This window comes from Vombatus ursinus, unplaced genomic scaffold (genome assembly GCF_900497805.2).
Source record: "Vombatus ursinus unplaced genomic scaffold, bare-nosed wombat genome assembly UNPS02014818.1, whole genome shotgun sequence".
In the NCBI taxonomy this organism is placed as follows: domain Eukaryota; kingdom Metazoa; phylum Chordata; class Mammalia; order Diprotodontia; family Vombatidae; genus Vombatus; species Vombatus ursinus.
Window position 1 is genome coordinate 26,708,401 of NW_020954596.1, and position 22,334 is coordinate 26,730,734.

The 22,334-nt window shown below is 32.8% G+C and overlaps 1 protein-coding gene across 8 annotated transcripts in view; it reads right to left on the bottom strand.

Moving 5' to 3' along the window:
* The window catches only part of LCORL (ligand dependent nuclear receptor corepressor like), a 172,131-nt gene that overhangs the window by 22,410 nt on the left and 127,387 nt on the right, over window positions 1-22,334 (bottom strand). For 5 of the 8 annotated variants that reach the window (XR_003566793.1, XR_003566795.1, XR_003566794.1 and 2 more), the window contains one exon: window positions 10,456-15,284. The exons of 1 other annotated variant lie outside the window; for it this stretch is intronic. Coding sequence is in view for 3 of the 7 variants with exons in the window: in XM_027836134.1 (XP_027691935.1) it covers window positions 10,456-15,284 (4,829 nt within the window). In the remaining 4 variants the exon portion in view is untranslated. Of the gene's footprint in view, window positions 1-10,455; window positions 15,285-17,721; window positions 21,938-22,334 lie in introns of those variants that run through there. 2 more of the 8 variants (XM_027836136.1, XM_027836138.1) reach the window with 2 other exon arrangements.

Here is a 22,334-nt window from a genome sequence, read left to right on the forward strand (position 1 = left end):
AGAGAGAGAGAGAGAGAGAGAGAGAGAGAGAGAGAGAGAGAGAGAGAAAAGAAGAAAAAGAAGAAAGAGAAGAAGAAATGGGAGGAAATAGGACGGAGGGAAATGTACAATAATCATAACTGTGAAAAAAATTTTACAGCCAAGTTTCTTTGATAAAGGACTCATTTCTCAAATATATAGAAGAATGAGTCAAATACACCCCCCAATTGATAAATGGTCAAAGAATATGACTAGGTAGTTTTCAAGTGAAGTACTCAAAGTTATCTGTAGTCATATGAAAAAAAATGCTCTAAATCATTATTGATTAGACTGCAGGGGTGGGAACCTGTGGCCTAGATTAGACAAATGCAAATTAAAATTACTCTGAACTAGCTGTGTGACCCCGGGCAAGTCACTTAACCCCAACTGCCTTAAAAAAAAAAAACTCTGAGCTACCACCACATATCTATCAGATTGGCTAATATGACAGAAAAGGAAAATAACAAATGTTAGAGGGTTATGTGGGAAAATTGAGACACTAATGCTCTGATGCTGGAGATGTGAACTGATTCAACCATTCTGAAGAGCAATTTGGAAATATGCCCAAAGGGCCATAAAATCATGTATACCCTTTGACCCAGCAATATCACTAGTAGGTCTATATCCCAAAGAAGTTAAAAAAATGACTAATAGTTTCCAGATGCTGATATGGTACAATTGCCTGACATAACGGCAATAAAGACCTACATGTACAAAAATATTTATAGCAGTTCTTTTTGTGGTAGCAAAAATTGGAAATTGAGGGGATCCCCATCACCTGAGGAATGGTTAAACAAGTTGTGGTATATGATTGTGATGGAACATGATTGTACTATAAGAAAATGACGAGCAGGATGCTCTCAGAAAAACCTGCAACGACTTACACGAACTGATGCAAAGTGAAGTGAGCAAAAACAGGAAAACATTGTACAAAGTAACAGCAACACTGTATAGATAATCAACTGTGAAAGACTTATTCTGATCAAGACAATGTTTCATGACAATTCTGAAGGACTTATGGTGAAAAATACTATACATCTTCAGAGAAAGAAATGATAGAGTCTGACTGCTGATTAAAGCATACTTTATTTTCTTGCTTTTTTTTTGGTCTGTGTTTTGTTTTACAACCTAATATAGAAACATGTTCTGCATGAGTAGACATATATATCCTATGTCAAACTGCTTGCCTCCTCAATGAGGGGGGCAGGGAAGAGAGGGAAAAAGAACTTTGAACTCAAAATTTAAAAAAAATATTAAAATTTGTTTTTACATATAACTGGGGAAAAATAAAATATTAAAAAAAATGCATTTTTCCAATTTCCAGATTGCTTTGGTTGGAAGCAGCAAAGATGGTGAGAAGTAAGAAGAGGAGGAAAGTGATATCATACCATTCCTTTCCCACCAGGGTGCAAATGGCTTAATCTTTTATTTTTATGGACAATGAATAGGCAGTCTTTAAGTTCTAGATAAAAGCTAAAGAAAAAAAGCTTGTACCTCCAGGAGAGGAATCAGGGAAAGCACACACTAACAGAACTAGGAAGTTTGGAGTCCCATACTCAGGGTGGAGAAGTTTAAAAAAAAAAAGTAGGCTAGAGAAGAGAAGCTGGGTGACCCTTAGTACATACCTGAGAAAAAGCTGATCTAGAGTCTTTAGAGATTAAGAGAAATTGGAGACTGGCACTCTTGGGGCTTCCAACACCAATCTATTGTGTAGGGGCAGTGACAGTGACAGCAGGCCAATGCCTTAGTGGGCCATGTCCTAAAGACTCAGAAGGCAAAAAAGGCTTTCAAGAACTTTAGATGGTGTGAAATAGAGAAACATGTGTGTGTATATGTGTATGTGTGTGTGTGTGTGTATATATACATATATATATATATAATGTATATATGTAACAGCTGATGGGGATCAATCTAAACCACTTATCTTTATGTGGAGATTCTAATAGAATAAAAAATTGACTTGAAAAGGTCTCTGAAATTCATATAGAACAGCATGGATAATCAATCCATCATGCTATCTGCAGAATATATTGACTATGTGTTAAAATGATCACAACTTCTAGGAAAGGAACCTTTGTTGACCTAAGAGTTCTCAATTCAATGACTGGTTTTCATTTACTGAAAAATATGGCCATATAAATTTGAAAAACTCAGTAGCTAATAACAATAAACAAAAAACTATGAAACAGTAAAGGACAAATTTGAGATCATTAGATTAAATCCAACTAATAGATTACCAAGATACACTTTTGATGTTACTATAGAATTTTTGAAAAAGGTTTATTAAAAGATTTTAATAATACCAAATCTACCTTCACTTTACTCAATAGATGAAGAAGTTCAGAGACCGAAACAAGCCCCACTAACAAACAGATTAGTCCTTAACTGAAATTTTCTGAAGTTTTATTTGGGAAAAATTTAGAAATTAGAATATTAATTTAAATTTGAATAGCATTACTTATTACTTTACTACATTAGTCAATCTAATCAGGTTTGATTGGATTTAATATAATTTAATATAGTTAACTCAAAACTCTTAGTAAAAAAAAGGTGTGATACATACTTTCATGTTAACAAATTTCTCATTCTGCCTCTCCCTAAGGTTCACCACTTTCCTAATTCCAAAGAATATTAATAGATGTACTGAGTAGACATCTATACTTTTAATGACAGTTTCAATTTTAGAATGTTAATAGGTCTTCCTAAATTCATTTGAGGCCTACATTTTTTTTGTTTAAGTACATTTTATAGGTAGCAACTTATACTTATGGACTGGTCCTTACCAAAGCTGTACCCATGTAAAGTAATCCTGCATTTAAAAAAGTTGAAAATAATCTTGTGGAAGTGAATGTTGAAAACTAAAAATAAATAAAAAAGTTGAAAACACAAAAAACCCTTGAACTTACAGATTAATTAGTTGATTATTTGAATGACAAAAACAGCTAATCTTCCTTTAAGTAATCTTTTATAAAGCATTTGAAATTTAATTGGAATTGCACAAATTTGATTTAAATGCAACTTACTGGGAATACCTCTTTTGATAAAGTAAAATACATATATACTATTATTGTATTTTATTTGGGAATATTAATGTAAAACTGAAAATTTACCAAGCTCTATTTACAAATACTAGAGGTGTCTAAGAACCATGTGGAACCTAGAGACTTTTATTTCCATGGATTATAATCTCCTAGGTAAGTCACTTACCTATTCTATTTTTTTTTCTTCAAAAACCCCCCAAAAGATACTTAGGAAAACAAGAATTAAAAACATGAATTGTTATTCACCTAAAAAAGAGTGGCCTAAACATACACTTCAAATAATAATACTGAGTAGTATAATTTAAAGAGTAGGGGTTTAGAGTTTCTAGAAAAAAAGAACAAGATGGATTAGAAGAAAGGCACTACTGTTTTCTTTTTTTTAAAGATACCTTCCAGAGGGTGAAAACAAACTGAAAAGGTGGTTGATTACTCCTCTTACTATACTTACATACCTAAGGGAAGCTCAAATTGGGAAAAGATATACATAAACAGAGATACACATACATACATAAACACATAATTATATAATACATATATGTTTTTCTTGGGGCTGAAAATGAAGGCAGAAGGGATAAAAGTGCTAGCAACACTTTTCATTACGTAGGCCAAATGAGCAACTGCCAACATAAGAAAGAAGCTAGATGGCCAAGTAGATACAGTGCTAGGCCTGGAGTCAGAAGGACCTGAGTTCAAATCCTGCCTCAGGCAGGTGATCCAAGGTAAGTCATTTAGCTTCTGTCTGTCCCAGTTTCCTCAATTGTAAAATGAAGATAACTGTATCTATCATCCAGGGTAACTGTGAGGATCAAATGAGATAATAATTACAAAGCACTTAAGATCATGCCTGGCATACAGTTAAGCGCTATGTAAGTTTGAGTTACTATTACAGGAACTAAACTCTATAGGCTCTATTTCCACAAATTCATTTGAAAACCTAATTCAAGCTGTTAACTTGAATTTTAAAATTCCTACATGAAATGGACTATAGCTTTTTTGTTTCTTTCTTATGCTGGAGAAATGAAACATGTATTTGAATATCATAATAATATCTGGGTATAGAAGTAGGATCTGGACCTAGTGGATCTAGGCCTTCTTGACTTTTACATTTATTATATGACCATGGGCAACTCATAACCTCTAAGTTCCTCAGACCACTCCCTAAGGACTTTATTAATTCTATCACACATTGTCGTTGTTGTTGTGTGTTCATGAAGTTTCCATTCTGGGGAGGTCCCTATGTAGAAGAAATCTCCGATCACTTGTGTAAAAATAATGCCTTACATTTAATTTCTAAATAGAGAGTAGGTTTTTTTTTTTTTTTGGCCTTTTTTTTGTGTGTAGCTATAAAAAAAAAAAAATTACGGAAGACCTAGACCTTTCCTTAGCAGGATGGGACAATGATAGATCACAGACTTAGAGTTAGAAGGGACCTTAAGGTGTATTTAGTCCAACCCCTCTCATTTACAGATAAGGAAACTGAGGCTTGGAGAGGTTAAATGACTTGTCCGAGGTCTCATAAGTGACTCCAAATTTAGCACTTTTCATTGACAGAAGATAGAATAATTAAATTCTTATTTTGCTTTTGGTCTCTTGCTAAGGAGAACGATCCTTGAGTTAAAAAGACAAAATGGAAATGCTAAACAGGGAAATGAAACTCAAAATAAATAAGGAGATATTAACTGTTTTCAATGAGTTCAAGTCACCAGCCCCAAATTGCTTTATAGGAGTTATTGTAGATTCTGAAAGAATTGGTAAATGTGATTATTGAACAGTTGTGTGATATTTGAAAGATCATAGAGAACAGGAAAGGTGCCAATGTCCAGATTTTCAAAAAAGTAAAGAACTCAAAGCCAGTAAACTACAAGCACGTGAACCTAATGGGCAGAGTGTGATATTGTGGAAAGACTGCCTGATTTAGAATCAGGAATTGCCTTGGTTCACATCTCATTCCTCACACTTATTAGCCATGTGGCCTAGGTATGTTTCTTTAATCCTCTGTGTCTCATCTCAATTTCTGAAACTGTAACATGTTGAAAACAATACCTGTAGTACTTACTTCACAGAGCTGTTGCAGGGATGAAATGAGGAAAGTACTTTGTAAACCTTAAAGAACTATATAAATGCTAGTTAGAATTATTTTGGCAAAATGCCTAGAACAACTTAAGATATTTTTTGAATATTTGGAAAAGGAAATGGTCATCATTAAGAGTTTGCCTATATTTATCAAGAACAAGTGATACCAGACTACCATCATTTCTTTCTGAGGTTACTAGACTGGTAGGAAATAACATAAACACTTGAGTGAAGCATGAAATAAAATCTTGCAAGCGATCTTTATGAACAAGAGGGAGAGAAAAGAGGTATGGGATATTACGAGTTAGGTAGACTTGAACCTGGATGGGTGATCATGCCCAAAGACTAGTTATGAATGGATCAGTCAATGGAAGGATTCTCAAGGAGGATAGCCCAGGAATCTGCACCTGGCTCCTTTTTTTTTTTTTTTTTAAAGTATTTTTATCAAAGACTTGGGGGAAAAAAAAGCATAAACGCCAACCTTATCAAACAAACACAAACTATTAAAATAAATGGCAACATCGTACAACAGGCAGGATTCAAAAAGATCTCCAATCTCCAGACTAAGAATGATGGGCCAAAAGAAAAATTTGAAGACTTGCAGTTAGGTTCACAAATCAACTTGAAAACCCAAGTTGTAGAAAGTGTGGTTAGATAGCATTTTATCTGAAAAAGATGTGGGGGTTTTAATGAATTACATGTTTAACATGAATCAATAGTGTGACATTGAAGTAAAAAATGCTAAGGCTACATTAAGAAACATTATCTAAAACAGGGGTTCTGAATCTGGGATTCATGACCTTGGGTTTTTTAATTTTAATTTTTTTTATTAATTTATCTTTAGTTTTCAACAATCACTTTCATGAGTTTTAAATTTTTCTTCCCCCCCCTCCCCAAGATGGTGTGCAATCTGATATAGGCTCTACATATCCATTCCTATTAAACCATGACCTTGTTTTAAACCATATTTTGATAACCATATTTCAAAAAATAGTTTCCTTTATAATTTTATGTATTTTATTTTATGCATTTAAAAACTTTTTTTTGAGAAGGGGTCCAAGGTCTTCACCAGACTGCAAAGGGCCCATGACATAAAAAAAGGATAAGAATTTCTGATTTCAAGCATAATCAGATTGTGATCCTCTACACTGTGATCATACCATATGGAAACACAATTGAAAAAACTGGAAATGTTTCCTCTGGGTAGTGTACTAAGCTGCAGAACATCCGGAAGAGGGCAAGCAGGGAGGTAAAGGGTCTTGAGATAATGCCGGATGAGGATCTGTAGAAGGAATTGGGAATTTTGAAAGAAGAGGGCCTAGGGGTAGGTGGGACAGGTTTATTCACTGCCACCTGGACCAACATTTAGACTTGCTCTGCTTGACCCCAGAGGTCAGAACAAGGAGAAATGGGAGGAAGCTGCAAAGTGGTAAATTTAGATGTGCTCTAAAGAAATACCTCATTAATAATGAGGGCTATCTAAAAAGTAGAATAGGAATTAACTATCACTGCCATCCCTGCTAACAATCATGATGATAGAACTTTCTCCAACTGAAGGTGATGAAGGACTTTAAAAAGGATTATATTTGATGTTGGAAAGAATAGGGAGTCACTGCAATTTATTCAGAAAGATTTGTGAATACTTCCTTGGCACTTCAAACCCAACCTTATTAGTTGTCTTTCCCCCTCCATTCCTTGGCTTAAACCTGCTCTTCCGATTTCACTACTTTTATATGTTGCAAATATTCACCCTACCTCCCATGTTTGTAATCTTGGGGTCATTTTTGGATATGAGAAGTTAGGAAAAGAAGAGCCAGTTGGTTATCAAGACCCACTGATTTTACTTCTGTAACATCTCTTTTATCATTTTCCCATCTCCCTAGCTCTGCTTCTATCACCTTAGTACAAGTCCTCTACAGCTGTAGCTATTACAATAGCCTCCAATATGGCTTGCTCCCTTTTTTCTTTCCCCTAACTCACTATTCACACTACTTCCAAAATAATCATCCTTAACTCTTCTTTGAATTTTCAGCTCTGCTGAGTTTTAACTCCAGAAAGATGTCCCTCCCAAGATAAGCTTATCATTCCTAATCTCATCACCATATGCCACTAACTAAAGCCCTGAATCCTTTCATCCTCCTCTCCCCTCTGACTGGGGGGTAATGTGCTGAACTCCCAAAGACTTCCTTTACAGAGGGTAGAAATTAGACTTGTAGCTCACTTCATTTCCCATCTGCAGCTCTGCAGATGTTCCTTCACTATGGTTATTCTCTGGTGTGTCCCCTCCCCTCTCTTTCCAGCTTCCTTTTGTGTGTTGTCTTCCCCCTTTAGACTAGAAGCTCTAGGTACCAAGGGCAGGTACTTTCATTCTTTTTCTAATTTATATCTCTAGTGCTTAGCATAGTGCCTGGCACATATTAGGCTTGTCAAGTCTAGATCCCCTATAATCTTCCATCATCTTATTTTTTCATGAATTTATGCCATGCCACTCTTCTTGAAGCACTGTAAGTTCCAAGAAAATGGACCGATCCTCCTGATTCCTGAATATACCTTGCGCTTTCCTACTTTCATGACTTTATTCATGCTATTCCCGATATGTGGAATGTCTTTGCTCCCCATTTCTGCCAATTATTAATTAAAGTGCTGTCCTTGCCTCGATCCCCAGGCCAATAATGAACTTCCTAACTGGGACTTCACAAGGCACTTTCTCATCAATCTGTCATGTAATAAATATTATGTATTTATAGTTATCTGTATTTGGTTCTTACTCTTTTATTGCTGATAAACCGAGGCAGTGACCATGTCTTACCTACTAAACTTGTCAGAAAACACAGTAAGGATCTAAATAAATGGTGAATGAAAAAACGAGATCATTCTTCTGAATTCTGAAATCCTGTCTATACCATTTATTTGGTACTTCATTTTATGCAAATGTCTTGCATTATTACTTACCTTTTTCTTGTGCATATTTTCTCTCAATAGGACTGTACATTTTTCAAGAGCACGGGCTCTACCTTATATTTCTTTGCATCTCTCAAAAATGGCACTAAACTATTTAAGTCCTACAACTATATATATATATATATATATATATATATGTGTGTGTGTGTGTGTGTGTGTGTGTGTGTATACACATATATATATACACATATATACATTTTAACATTTGGCCTATATTTGACAAATATGATAAAGCATATTAAAAGTTCAAACCAAATGTATTAAACTATGTCTCAAATTTTACAAAACCAAGAATTCATGATAATTCAAAAACAACAAAAAACCCAAATTCCTGAACAAATATTTCATCAATAGAAGTCTTCCTTAATTTATTATACACGAGCCCCCAATTTTTCTGACAAAGTGCTGAGGTTAAGTTATTTCCTGAGACTCCAGTCACTTACTATGCTATGGAAAAGAGCAATGAAAACAAATCTAATAATGCAAAAATAATTTCAAAGAAGAGAACAAAATGGAGAATACTAAGAAGGATGGAAAAAAATCTAAAATAATGAACTTTAAGGAAACACTTAAAATCAGATACTAGTGTAAAAATGGCACTTTTGAAAGCAAAACAAGTAAAACTAAAAAGTTTTAGAGAAAAAATAAGGAAGGAAAGTTATCAGCAAAAGGTAAATAAAAGTCTAAGTATAACAGGAAGTCTGGAAAGAGAAATGACTATTTGTATATCATTTAAAAATGAGAAAACAGCATGAGGAACAATTCTAGTAAGAAAATAACATTTTTTTTAAAAAAAGCTGAAATGCAAAAGCTCTTTCTATATCCAATAAAAAGGCATTAAGGCATTTTTCATCTTATTATTTTTTTTTTGCAGTGACCTCATATTTGCTGGGGATATAGCCATGTCCAAAAAAATTTCACATTCTTTGCTTGAGAAAATATGCTAATTAAACTTTAAGGACCAAACATGGTATTACATTAAAACTTTATGCAGAATATTTTACCTCTGGAAACTATGACTTATGAAATGGATATGATATACTGGAGGTTGTGGGGAGAGGAATTAAGCTTCACACATTATTCACTCAATTTCTTTATAGATTTCCATTTTTTTTTGTTAATTATAAAAACTGTGACTTGCATTTATTTTTATTTTTTTTCAAAAGCTATTTATTGCAATCCTGTCCTTGCCTATGCTGAAAAAACGAAACATTTTAAGTTCATTTTTAAAATTAAAATAATGGAGATATTATTTAATAAAGACTTCAGTTTAATTTATATGTTAGCTGTTACTAAAACTAGTTTTTTAAAATTTTGGTTTCTGAATAGTTAACTATCCTGTTTTACCATGTCAAAGCTCCAAAGCTCACTACATTACCTTTCATGATGTCTTTTAATTTTAAGTTATTACACCTGTTTTTACTAGAATGTAACAATTTTTTAAAGTCCTTAGTCTTAAATTCTATAGTGTAACTGTGTAGTTACAACACATAGTATCAAACTCATTCATTTCCAAGTACACATTGCACCATTTTTTTGTCAGTGAGACAACAGGAATCACACCAAAATATCTTGCACTGCATGGCTTCGCTGTACAAACAAAACAAGGTTTGCCAACTGTTAAGACCAATACAGGAAATCAAACTTCATCCGGAAAGAAGCATTCTGGTTATGGAAAGAGTCTCTGAAAGGCACCAGTACTGAGTTTCTTGCAACTGATAGGGTTTTTAACAGCTTGGTTTTAGTTTCTGAGTCGAAGCAGGAAAGGAAGCAAGACAAATCTAAGCTGAAGGACTACTACTCATTCTCTAATCCTGAAATAAAAAAGGACCTAAACTAACTCCCGGGAGGAAGACAGGAATAAGGAATGGCAGTGTGGAAGAGATTCACACCCCAAAATAACTGTGATATCTTACCATCTGTAACTATCACCACTGCACTGGCACTCTGCCTATATGTGTTAGGTGAAATATATGAAGCTTTAATGATGGAAGAGCTTAATTTCTTTAGTGAGCTAATTAGGTAAATTTTTGTGCAAATGTCTAGGTAATTTCTTTTAAAAAACAAAATTAACTACTATAAAAAGATGGGACTTTAACAAAATTAGTCTTGTTCACCCCTCTCCAAGTACATCAAAATGTCTATACTTCTTTTTTAATTCTTGTTGAAATTCTGGAAATTTGAAGATGAAAGGAAAAGCTTATTTGGAATTTGACACCTTATTCAGCAGGTGTAGCTTAAGTTTTTCAAATATTTTTGGGGAAAAAAACTACCAATAAAGTGTTCTTTATCTACCTATTTACTTACACTTTACTCATGAAACCTACAATGAAATTTTATAATCAGGGAGAGAAAAACTTACCTAGTTGGTATTTTGAATAATAGTTTGCCATTTGTCCACTGTTACAAGATTGTCGCTTATGTCTTTTTGTTGATGTTTCTGTGGTCTTCCATGAGGGTCTTTTTCTTTTGTTCAATTTACTAAGAACTTCAGAACTATCAGAAGCATTCTTATCAAATTTAATATGTTTGTCTAATTTATTGCCATCAAGTTGGCTAGCAAAAGTGTCAGGGGAAGTATTATTTGCTTTAGATTTTTCTATTGCTTCAGATTGCCTTTTATGAGAATTTTGCTGCGCAGAATGGGATCTTAAATTACAGTGTTTTGCTTCTTCAACATAAGTTTGATGATTACTTTCACTCTCAACAGATTCAGGTGAATAAATGATTGTATTTAGCTGAAATGGATTTCTCTGTTCAATATGATTGATTTTCCTCAAAAATATCCTACAGTCTTTAAAGGTTTTTGACCTCCAAGAACTTGAACACACTTTTCCTTGTCTTGATACTTTCCCAAAATCTTTATGGCTGTAGTTGGTTTCATTCTCTTTAGCATGTAATTTTAAAATGCTTTCTAAACTAGCATGTGTGCTGTAGTCAGGCAATTCTACCTTCTGTTGCAAAAAAGCATCCCTGATTTCAGGTGCTAAGACCAACTGCTGATTTTCTGCTGTGTTTTTTCCTTGAAGTGTGATGTCAGCATCTGTTGCCCCTGCAGTCTTATTTACAAACTGGTTCTGGCAGAAAAATCTCAAGTTTCTTCTTTTAGATTTCCAATCAACTGTTCCATGATTGTGAAGCTTTTTAACTTGTCTCCATCTTTCATGCTGCAGTCTCTTAAATTCAGTTCTCCTCAATCTGGCTAGTGTGAAATTACTTTTCACATTTAACACTGGAGATCTAACAATTTTACGCAATATCTGTAATTTCCCTGCTGATTTTGAAGGAGAGGATAGTGCAAATTTTTTAAAGTGCTTTCTGAAAAGGCTAGTATTATGATCAGATTGTTTGTTTCCAACTTTGATTCCTCTGGTATTAATTACTTCCAAAGGATTTCGAGCATTTGCTTTTCTAACTAGTGAAAGAGACTGTGTTTCTGTTGTTTGCATAAACCAGGTACAAAGCTCATTCATGTCACACTTTTTCTGAAAAAGCATTTTTACGGGTGAAACTTCAAGTTCTAAAAGGCAGGTTTCCAAAGGGCTTGGCACTTTAAAACTACCATCCTTTTCTAAGTGGCCTCTTGCTTCATGAAGACAATTTTCTGTTTCATTTCCACTCACTTGCACCCAAGCATTAGTTATCTGCTCAAATCTATTGTTTAGCTCCTCTAACAAGGAATCATTTGAAGTAGTAGTTGCCCACCACCTAAGAGAAGGGCTTGATGAAAAAATAGGATCCAATGATACTTCATTAATAGTTGTGAATTTACCATCATCGGGATTCTTTTTTGTATTACCCAAATTTCTAGCTCCTGAGGTATCTTTGGAAGCTATTTTCATATTTGAGTATTTGCATTTTTCTTTTTGATCTTTAGTTTTTTGGAAATGTAGTTTATATGATTTACGTAGCAAGTTGTTTCTATAAGCAAATGAATTAGAAGATGCTAGAGAATGTAAAAAATGCAGTGATGGCTTTCTGTCCCTAACAGAATGTCTCAAAGGTACTGGAGAAGCCATATTCTTTGATCTCTCCTCAAATAAATCAGTTTGAGTGCTTTTTGTTTTATCCATTTTATTGCACTGGTGTTCATGCTTTTCTTCTGATAGGTTTTTTTCTAGCATACTGTCTTGATCTAAAGGAGGCAAGCAGCTGCTTATACATACTTTTCTTTCTTGAGGTGAAACTCTATTAACAGTCACAGATATGCCAGAGATTTTAACTTTTGCAGGTCTACCAGGTTTCCTAATTACTGTCAAAGGCTTTTGGCTTGTCCGAATAATATTGCTGTAAGGGTAAGGTAACACAGATTTGTTCTTGATAGGTCTAATGTGTTCATAGCCACATGCAAAGATATCCTTTTCAGTAGTCAAACTTGGTACAGCGGTCATTCTTTCATCCAAACCAATATCTGCTGTTTTCTTATGTTTCAGCCCATTAAATTCATGCAAAAAATCAGCATTACTATTATTGAAAGGTATAGCATTGCCTAGGCTACCTTCTGACACATGTCTTTTAATTCTTCTTGACCTTCCATAAACAACAGTCACTGTGATACTTTTTCTACTAATACCCTCATTTAAGCCTGACACCAGAGATTCTGTGTTTTTCTTCCCAACATTGCTGATGTGCTCACTTCGGCGTATAGTACTTTCTATCTTATCAACTTTAGGTTTTGGTGGCCTTCCAATTGGTCGCTTAACCTGTTTTACAACTTGAGGACCTATTTTTTTAGGCCTACCTGGTTTTCTTTTTAAAGATGATTCACTAGCACTGTTTGATTTATCTATACATTCTTCCTGCTGCTTACAAATATTCATATCAGTTACATTTGCTGAACAGGGTTCTACAGTTTCTTTTACACAACTAGATTTTTTTTGTTCTCCTTGTGAAGTGTCATTTTCTGTATTACAACTGTAATCACCAAAATATGCACCTGGGAGACTCTTGTTTTTTTCATTTTCTTTTCCTACTGAAGGGCTAGTTGGGCATTTTTCAAAAGAACATAGGTTTGCATTGGAAGTACTGACAGATGTTAAAGTATATTTGACTCCTTCACTACTATTAACCTCTGAAAGAAACATGAGTTTGATAGGACTAGAGTAACTGGAAAAAGAATTTTCCACAACTTCAGACCTTGTCTGTGAAGTCAAACTACCCAAATCTAAGTGATTTTTTTTGAGGTTATCAAGTCTTTTATCCATTACATCTGCATGTTCTACTGTCACAAGACAATTGCTTTTATTACTATTGCTGGATGACACTTTAGAATGTGATAAGAAACTCTGTTCTTTACGTGTTTCACTCACACAAAGATTCAAATTTCTAGAAGCATTTTGGTCTTTACAATGAACATCTTCTTTTAACTTCCTGGATATTTTGTATCCTTCTGATAATGGCTGATTATCCAATGTATTTTTGGCCATATTTATAGTATCTTCTAGACGTTCCACAACAACTTGTAAATTTGTATTCCTTGCGATTTCATTTATGTCTATGTTGTTTGATCTATCAACCTGAAGGTCTTTCGTGGTATCTTTTTCTGTAGACTTCTTGGACTTGGGAGATTTTTTAAACACAAAATTATTTGTTACATATACAGAATACCACCCAGGAGGCACAATGTTTCGCCTAGTTCTGTTTAAAAGTCCAGTAAAATCATCTTTCAGAGGAATATGATTGTTTTCTAATCTAGGATTTTCTCTATGATTTTGTATTTTCTTTTCAGCTATAAATTCTTTCTGTGATTTTGTTATGCTCATTTTCTCTGGTGTTGTAGCTGTAAAGCTTTCTGAAATTGTGTCAAAACTAGAGTTCGTTTCCAAACTATGAAGAGGTAGTTGCAATGATTGTATTTCATATACTGGCAAAAATGTAGATGCTTCTTCATGATTTGAACTTTCAATGATTTTAGAATTTTGGAAAGCAGAGTCTTCTAAAATGTAGGATTCTTTGTCTATTGATACTTTCTCATCATTGCGTATCAATTTCTTTGAAATTTTTTCAGATGATTTTTTTCTTGCAAAATTTTCATCAAGGCTAGCAATTTCTCTCTTTATTTGTAAAGACTGTCTTCTAAACAAAGGTGAATCAGGAGAGTTATGCATTGCAAACAAGGTTTCCTGACGCTTTCGGAATCTTGTCTGTATGATTTTATTTTCTACTTTTTTATCATGTTGACTCAATAGCTCCATAAAACTATAGTCACTAGCCTTTGCATTATGCAAAAGAGATGTTATTAAATCACCTAATCTTAGATTATCATTTTCAGCATTACTGTCACTACTAGCTACTTTTACAAGGCTTGTTATATCCGTAGTTTCAATTGATTTTAACTTTTCATTAATTCGCTCCATTAAATCTTGAAAAATTGTAGTACTCTCTCCTTTATCGATTTTTTCATGATTTGTAAAATGACTGCTTTCTTCTGCTATGAGCAAAGAGCCATCTGAAGTATCAGAAGTGTTTGCTTTGCGTATTTTACCTTCATGTTCACAATTGCTATTGTCTTCTGCTGGTATGAGAGATGGAGGCTGATTGATAATTGCTTCAAGTTTGTTGTTTTCTAAAGCTGAAATGCCTGAGATTGAATCTTTAAGTTTTTCAAATCCTTCAGTCTGTATAGGTGATAACGGTGGTGGTGAAGGACTCCGAGATCTGTTAGTATCTTTAATATTGATTGACAGATCACATACTTCAGGTAAAGAAAGAGGAGTATAAAAGGTTGATCTTGTAGAGTGATTGTTACAGTTTTGTAATAGTCTAGAACAGCACCTGTGGGGATTGTAATTGTTGGCAATTTCTCTATTAACTACTGTCTTAATGTGCTCAATAGCTACAGTTTGGCAAGATAAGCAATGAAAATCTTTAATACACACTGAAAGGGGTGCTAAGCCAGAGCTTTGTCTTTCATTCTGTAAACACCCTCTTTCTGTTAGCCTATATTCACCACAACTACAGAACAGACCATGCAAATCATCTTCAATGAGAGATTTTTGAGATTCTGAAGACAGAGCATATGATGAATTGCAACTGCAAAGTGAAGAAGCTTTTTGCTCTTGAATTAGAAATTTCAACATAGTCAAAATCTGTTGCTGGTGATATGTGCACAATGATTCCAAAACTTTGTTTAATGTTGACTTTCCTTTTTCCATTTTAGTAGCTTCCTCTGATTTTGCATCAAGAGTTGAACTAAAAATAAAAATCAAACAAAAATAATAAATGACAGTAAAAGTACCAAAAGTATATGGGACTATATAATCTTAATATTAATAATGAAAAATCTTTTTTGGGTTTTTTTGGGTTTCAAAACCCCAATACTACAAGATCTGCAATATGGTATCTTTTCCACTTATTTTAGAAATATATATCAGTGTAAATGACAGCTGATAATAACAATGAAGTAATATGGCAAGAGATTATTTAATGACAAACTCCTATTTTAAAAGAAAAATTAATAACTGCACATAAATATTAGTATTTGAAAAACACTACATTTCTCAAACATATCAATTATTTTAGAGCCCTTAATTGTCAAAATGCTTTATCATGACTTCATAAGATTTTGTGAGGTAGGCATTTTAAAATTATTTTAATAATCTACTACTGGGCCATATTCTTTTTGTACACTTAAGGAAAAATATGCAGAAGAATATTATCTTTCTTTAAAATAAAGAATCATAACATTAATAAAATATTAATGAAAATAGAAGTCTACAAGAAAATATTTATGTAATTTGGATCTTAAAAAACTCACAGATTTTCTTACCTAAGGTTAGGTCAAAATATTCTTACCTAATAAAATTTTGAAGGTATTTAAAAATATTTTTATTAAACAACTTCTTGAACTGAAAGAAAGTTACTTAAAACTAAATATATTACTTACCTATAATTATTTAATTAGAAATGCTGGAAAAATGTTCATGGCAGAAACTAATAAAAATCTATCTTCAATTAAGCATAAGATTGAGTGTTGTATAGCAACTAATAAAAATGTGTATAATTTTTCACCCAGTACCAGTAGCAAGAAGAACAAAATATATTAAAAGAATTCTGTTTCAGAAAAGTATGTATTTATGTTAAACATATCACCAAACTCTGAACATGAAACTAGCCTTTCATTTATACTAGATGTCTTATTTTTTCTTTATTTTTAAAGCCCATTTTGTGAAACTTTTAATCAAGATGTAGATTTGCTGATAAATTAAAATATATCCTTAAGTTTAATATTTAGGTATATGTTTCTACTGAGGGACATTGTGAATATTTCTAAGTATAATTACACATATTTATTGTGTATTAAAATGACATTAAATATAAACGTTTATTATTTGCCCATTACAAATATCCCACATTATGCGTAATAGATACATGTAGATTGGAATGTTTCATCTAAAGTACATTTTATGTTTTGTTATAAATATAGAAAATGTGCTTCAACAAATTTAGGAAATGTCTTTCTAAAAAAATAAATGAATTTTTAGTACTCACTAAATTTCTTTTCACGCTGGTGTGAATTTATTATGCTATTTAAGACAAACTGATATCAAAGTAGGAAGAATCACAACATAAGTAAGCAAATACACTGAAATTTTCAGCTTCCTTGGGGGAAATAATTTGATACTGGGGAACTTGACCTGTTTAAAAATAATTAGTGATAAACATCAAACTGTGTAGTCTGTAATTATGGCACTGTCACCTAAGTTTCATTAACAGACAACTACATATAATGATATACATAGGAGAAAATTGAAAAGAAAATTAAAATATTAACTCTGGATATGTGATTTCTAATATTTTTCTATGCTTTAAGAAAAGTGGTTTTATATTTCACAAATTAGCAAAACTGAAGATGTACATTAATTCAAAGTTAAATAATTTTGTGTTTTCATATGTAAGAAATGTATATATGTATGTGTGTATACATATCTGTGCATATATATATATATATGTATACACACAGAGTATATAAAATATAGCTAACTGATGAATGCGGAGAACTGACTAGATGTTTCCCAAGAAAATATATTAGATTTCAATGAATTCATTTAATGTCTTCTGGGGTACTAGTTTCTGAAATGGCCAAATGCTATAAAATCAAGCAGAAGACAAAAACAGGCTTTTTATTTCACTTAAAGAATATTCAAATATTTAAAGATGTTCATGTAACAAACTCTTTTTCAGCTTTTCAAAGGCAAACTATACAGTTAAAAAAAGGGATGCTTTCTAGTTTAATCTTCCCTTTAAAAATGTACCTAAAATATATGCAACAGTATAAATTGCTTATTTATATTACTCTTCTTTTTACAGTTCCTTTGATACTGGAACCTCAAAGAAACTGGTATGAGAAACATGAAAACTTAAAGGAAAGAATTTATTCTTAAGTGATAAAGTGAAATACTACCAAACAGTTTTCCATACAAACTCCTTCTATATTAGTTTTTTGGGGTGTTTCTTTTGGTACATGAATTTTTAGTAGAGGTATTCTTTTTGAGTTATCAACAAAAACATTTAATAACCTTTATTTACTGTTACTATTTATTCTGTATACTACAAGTAGTTATTATTGAAATATTTCTATTAAGTAAACTTAATTTTTATTTAGCTTTAGTAAATCTGTTCCCTAGAAGTGAGTCAAATACAACAATGTAGTCATTTTTTTTCTTTTTTACTGAATGAGCAAATCAATCACACACCAGTGTTGTAAATTTATGTGCAAAAGCATTGAAGTGCTTTACTACAAATTACAACCTAGAAACACGTTAACTGAACAATTAAAATTCATACAATCAGATTTAGGTATATAACAACACAAAGAAGGAACAGAATTACAGTACATTTACAACACAAGACAGATACATGGAATTCATTAGAAAATATTGTAATAAATAATTCATGAATTATAGTGCAATTGATTTATGCATAAATATAACTAATTGCCTAAAAATCAGTTTATATTAACAAAATCTGTCAAAATCAAGGCAGCCACAGAGTTTTACTAAATTACTGCGACAATGGAAATACTGCAATTAAAAAACAAATACAAGTATTTGTACTGTAAACAACTAAAAAAAAAATCAGTCTCACTAAAGTTAGTATACAATTTAATATAAAATTGTCATTAGCTACCAGAAATGGTTTAAACAACTTTACTGAGCAGTAGTTCTAAAAACAGAGGCACTGTTTTTTGTTTTTGTTTTTTTTTCTTTTTAATATAAAATACTTGAGAAACATTCAAATAAGTAGAAAGCACAATAGGGGTTGCTTTCACCTTCATTTAAAGGTCTGCTGAAACTGGATTTTTCAGAAAATTGTCAATTAATTGTGACTGGTAACTGAATTATAAAGTAGTTCAAACGTAAATAACATAAAGAACATTTTAATGGAATACACTGGGGAGAAGGGGAACCCATAAATTTCCCTGCCTTTCCTTGTTTGTAAAATCAGAGGTTAGCCCAATAATCAGAAACAAACACATTTTGCTTCTTTTAAAACGGTTATGGGTTGATCATTATCTATAGACTATCAAAAAATATTTTAATATACTATTTCTGACCAAAAATAAATAATGCAAGTACTCAAATGCTGCAAATTAACTATAATATTACCTATAAAACTACTGATCACTGTGAAGTCAATAGTAAAATGATCCCTGATTTTATGAATCCTGTCAATTTTTGGTCAGGTCATCTTTTAAATGATATAAAAAGTGTACTGCATCTCTTCCCTTTACTATAAACTTCTCAATCAATTTATTTAATGTAAATATAGTGTGAGGAATAAAAAAGGTCAGTACAATATAAATATTAGGCAACGCATTCAAGTCCCCAAAGTTTTTTAAGTAAAATTCTATATAAAGAGGTCACAAAATTGAAATTTTTATTTTACTTTCAACTTGTTTTTGCAATGGGATGGGATATATTAAATAATCGATCATCGTTCTGGCCCTCACAAAATATGGCTTAATTCTTTAAAAAGAAAGATGACCCTGACATCTGCTGTTTTGTAATCTATTAGGTATAGCATTTCCTTTAAAAAAGTATGGAAGGATTCATATCCTATTACCTATTCTATAGGTAACAATAGTTGAAGAGGGTTCAATATAGACCTAAGAGACCAAATAACTAACAACTTGGTTGTGCCATTTATTTTCTTATTTGTTACTTTAAAATACATGAGCAGATTTTAAGGTTAATGACCGAATGCTCAAGTATTACTATACATATGAGCATTAACCTTCACAAACATAAGTGTAAAAACCCAAGTATTTGAGTCGGTACTTTTCTTGAAAAGTCACTTAAAGCCCTGCTTTTGGACTTAGGAAAACTGTATTAGAAAAGTCATCTAAACCTGAATCTTAACACAGAAAAAGGACATTAGTTCAGGACTGAAGTTATATAAGAAAATCTCTACTCTTTTCATGCAGGGATTTGCTTTTATAACATTACCCAAACTGCATAGTCCTTTAAAATCCAACATGGATGCTTTTTTTAAAAAAAAAAAAACAAAAAACTGCTATATGAAGGTAATTGGTCTCTCCTAGTATCTAATAAAAGTTAAAATGTACTACCCAACTTCTAACTACCCAATTAATTAGGAGTTTACATTAATGAAAGTTCAAAACAGCTTCAGTGTTTAATATTTGTAATTCTATTCAAGACCCTGAACAAACTGCAAATTTGGTTATTAGCAAAATGAAAATGTATCGCCCACCAAAATGAAAATCTGTTATTCATTTTGATAAACTGAAAATGTTTTGAAATGTCACAGCAGCAAATACATTTAAAGTTACAGTGAGGTTTTTCAATAGTAGGAGTGTGACACAATCCTTAAATTAAATTTAAAAGTAGTCATAACATCAACTAACCAGCACGTTTAAACCAAAAATTACCATTCTCAAACTTCTCTGCACATTATAAACATGCTCTAAGTTGCATTCAACCTTTCTTCTCTAACCTTACAAGTTAGCTTATTTTTCAAACTAAAAAGAAAATTAAGTCATTTTAATAATTAAATTATTATATGTTCTTAGTATTCCATCTTATATTAAAAGGATTCTAGAACCGCTTGGGGTTAACTATATTTGTCAGTTCTTTTAAGGATATATTTTGCAAACCCCAATTTCTTGCTAAACCAACAGTAAATTATAAATGTCCTGTTTTGCCTATTAAAACATACATTTAAATTTTCTTTTATATTTTTAGTGGATGCTTTGAATGTATTTTGTGTTCTACAGAATGTACTGTAGTGTACTAATACTGCATGCATCCGTTTTTCCTTGTATGGATAGAAGTTTTTTCTTTTTAAAAATTTTCGTTTGATTTACTTGAGGTGCTTACAATAACTGTAAATATTGTTATGTAAAATGTTTATAAACCATTAATCATTTATTTCCATAATAAGATGGTTTAACTGAATGGCTGGGGTGGTCCTTCACCAATAAAAATAATGCTTCACATGACATTTACTTGTTTTTCCACAACGTTTTATGCTATTGACTACTAAAGAAAACCTGAACTTTTTTCACCTATTTATACAAGGATTAAATAGAAACTATCAGAATTAAGTGAGGAACTCTATAATTCTGTCCACAGTGAAAACCCTGAATAAAACTTTTTTTTTCAAAAAGGCATGTATGTGGTTTTTGAACTGTAAAGTTTCATGTCTCCTGTCAAAGTGAGCATATGTAATTCCCACACGTGTATACAGACATACACACATACATACCTGTGTGTACACGCACACGCATGCACGCGCACACACACACACACACACACACACACACACACACATCATTTTGCTAACAAGTAATCTACACAGGCTTGCTGCTATTTTCGCAGCTGCCAGTCCCTGAATCTGTCATATTAAATAACCCAGTGTCCGGTAATCGGAGTTTCTTCTTCGGCGGAGTCTTCAGTGTTCCAGATCTTTCCTTTACCTTGTATTCTAAAGTGCTGTGAGGTACCCCATAAATTCCTTGTGCTTTGGAAACACTCATTTTTCCACTCATTACCATTGCAATAGCCTCTTCCATTATTTCATGATCATACTGCCGATAGCGGCCACGTTTTTTCCTAGGCTGCTTATTATCTTTGCGATCCAATCCATCTTCCGTATTTTCAGAGTTTCCATCAACTGTTCCATTTTTAGAATTAAGACACAAAGGAGAGAGGTCCCCATGTAGAAAGTAAGAGTCAACATTTGAGTGAGTTACAGGCCCAGAACATTCTATTTTGTTCTGTTTAGGGAGTATATTTTTCAGTTTTTGAAGAGCTGATCCTTCTAAGACTGAAGAGGTTTTGGAAACTTGATACATAACATCCAGAAGACCAGAACCATCAGGTTGTGGTTTTGAAACAGAACTTACTCGTAGCTGAGGAATTTTTAACTGTACAGTAGGACTTGAAGTTTCATATTGAAGGCTTTCATTTTTTTCTTTAAATTGAGTGACCATTCTCTGTAGAGTTAACTGGTGGAGGTAACTGGAAGCTGTTGGGAATTTTAATTCTGAGGTTTCAAGTAGATTGAGTTTACTTTTTTCTGTGCGCTCTGCTTGAGCTCTTGCCCATAAGGCTACTTTTTGCAGCACTGCACAAGTTTCTTTACTGTCTTTATATGAGTAACTATCATTGAAATCTCGAGTTTTGTTTTTAAAAGATGCAGGCTTTCCTGCTGGTAAGGCTTCTAAGTGGAGAAGTAAAGTTTTTTGAGGTATGCCATAAAGTATGCCTGCTTTATTTATGTCCAATGCTCCAGACTGAATGTCTTTCAAAGCTTTTGAGAGCAAACCATCTGCAAACTCAGCACTTCTTTCCACATAGTCCTCTCTGTCTCTGTGTAGTCTCCTGGATGGATGGAATGAAACGATGGTAAACTGATGCATGAGAGACTCTCACACAGCTATGGAAGGGGAGGGTCCACTCCTTTATTATACTCCTTGCTTAGGTAACATCACTGCTTCTGACACTTTAAAGTCTTTGAGACGTGGTAGTTACTCCTTATCATAACAAATGCTATAGTCCTGGTAGGACAATGTGTCAATCATACAGTGGTCTCTACGGGCAGACCTTCCAAGAACTTAAAGTCCTAACTCAGTAATACATAATATTCTCATGTTGTTGCTATTCCCTCTGATAGATGCTTGCAGAGCAACACTGATATAATTTATACAATTAGTGTTCCATTATTAAAAATACCCAAATCCTAAAGGAGCTTTTGTTAGTAGAAACGTGACGTTACCGC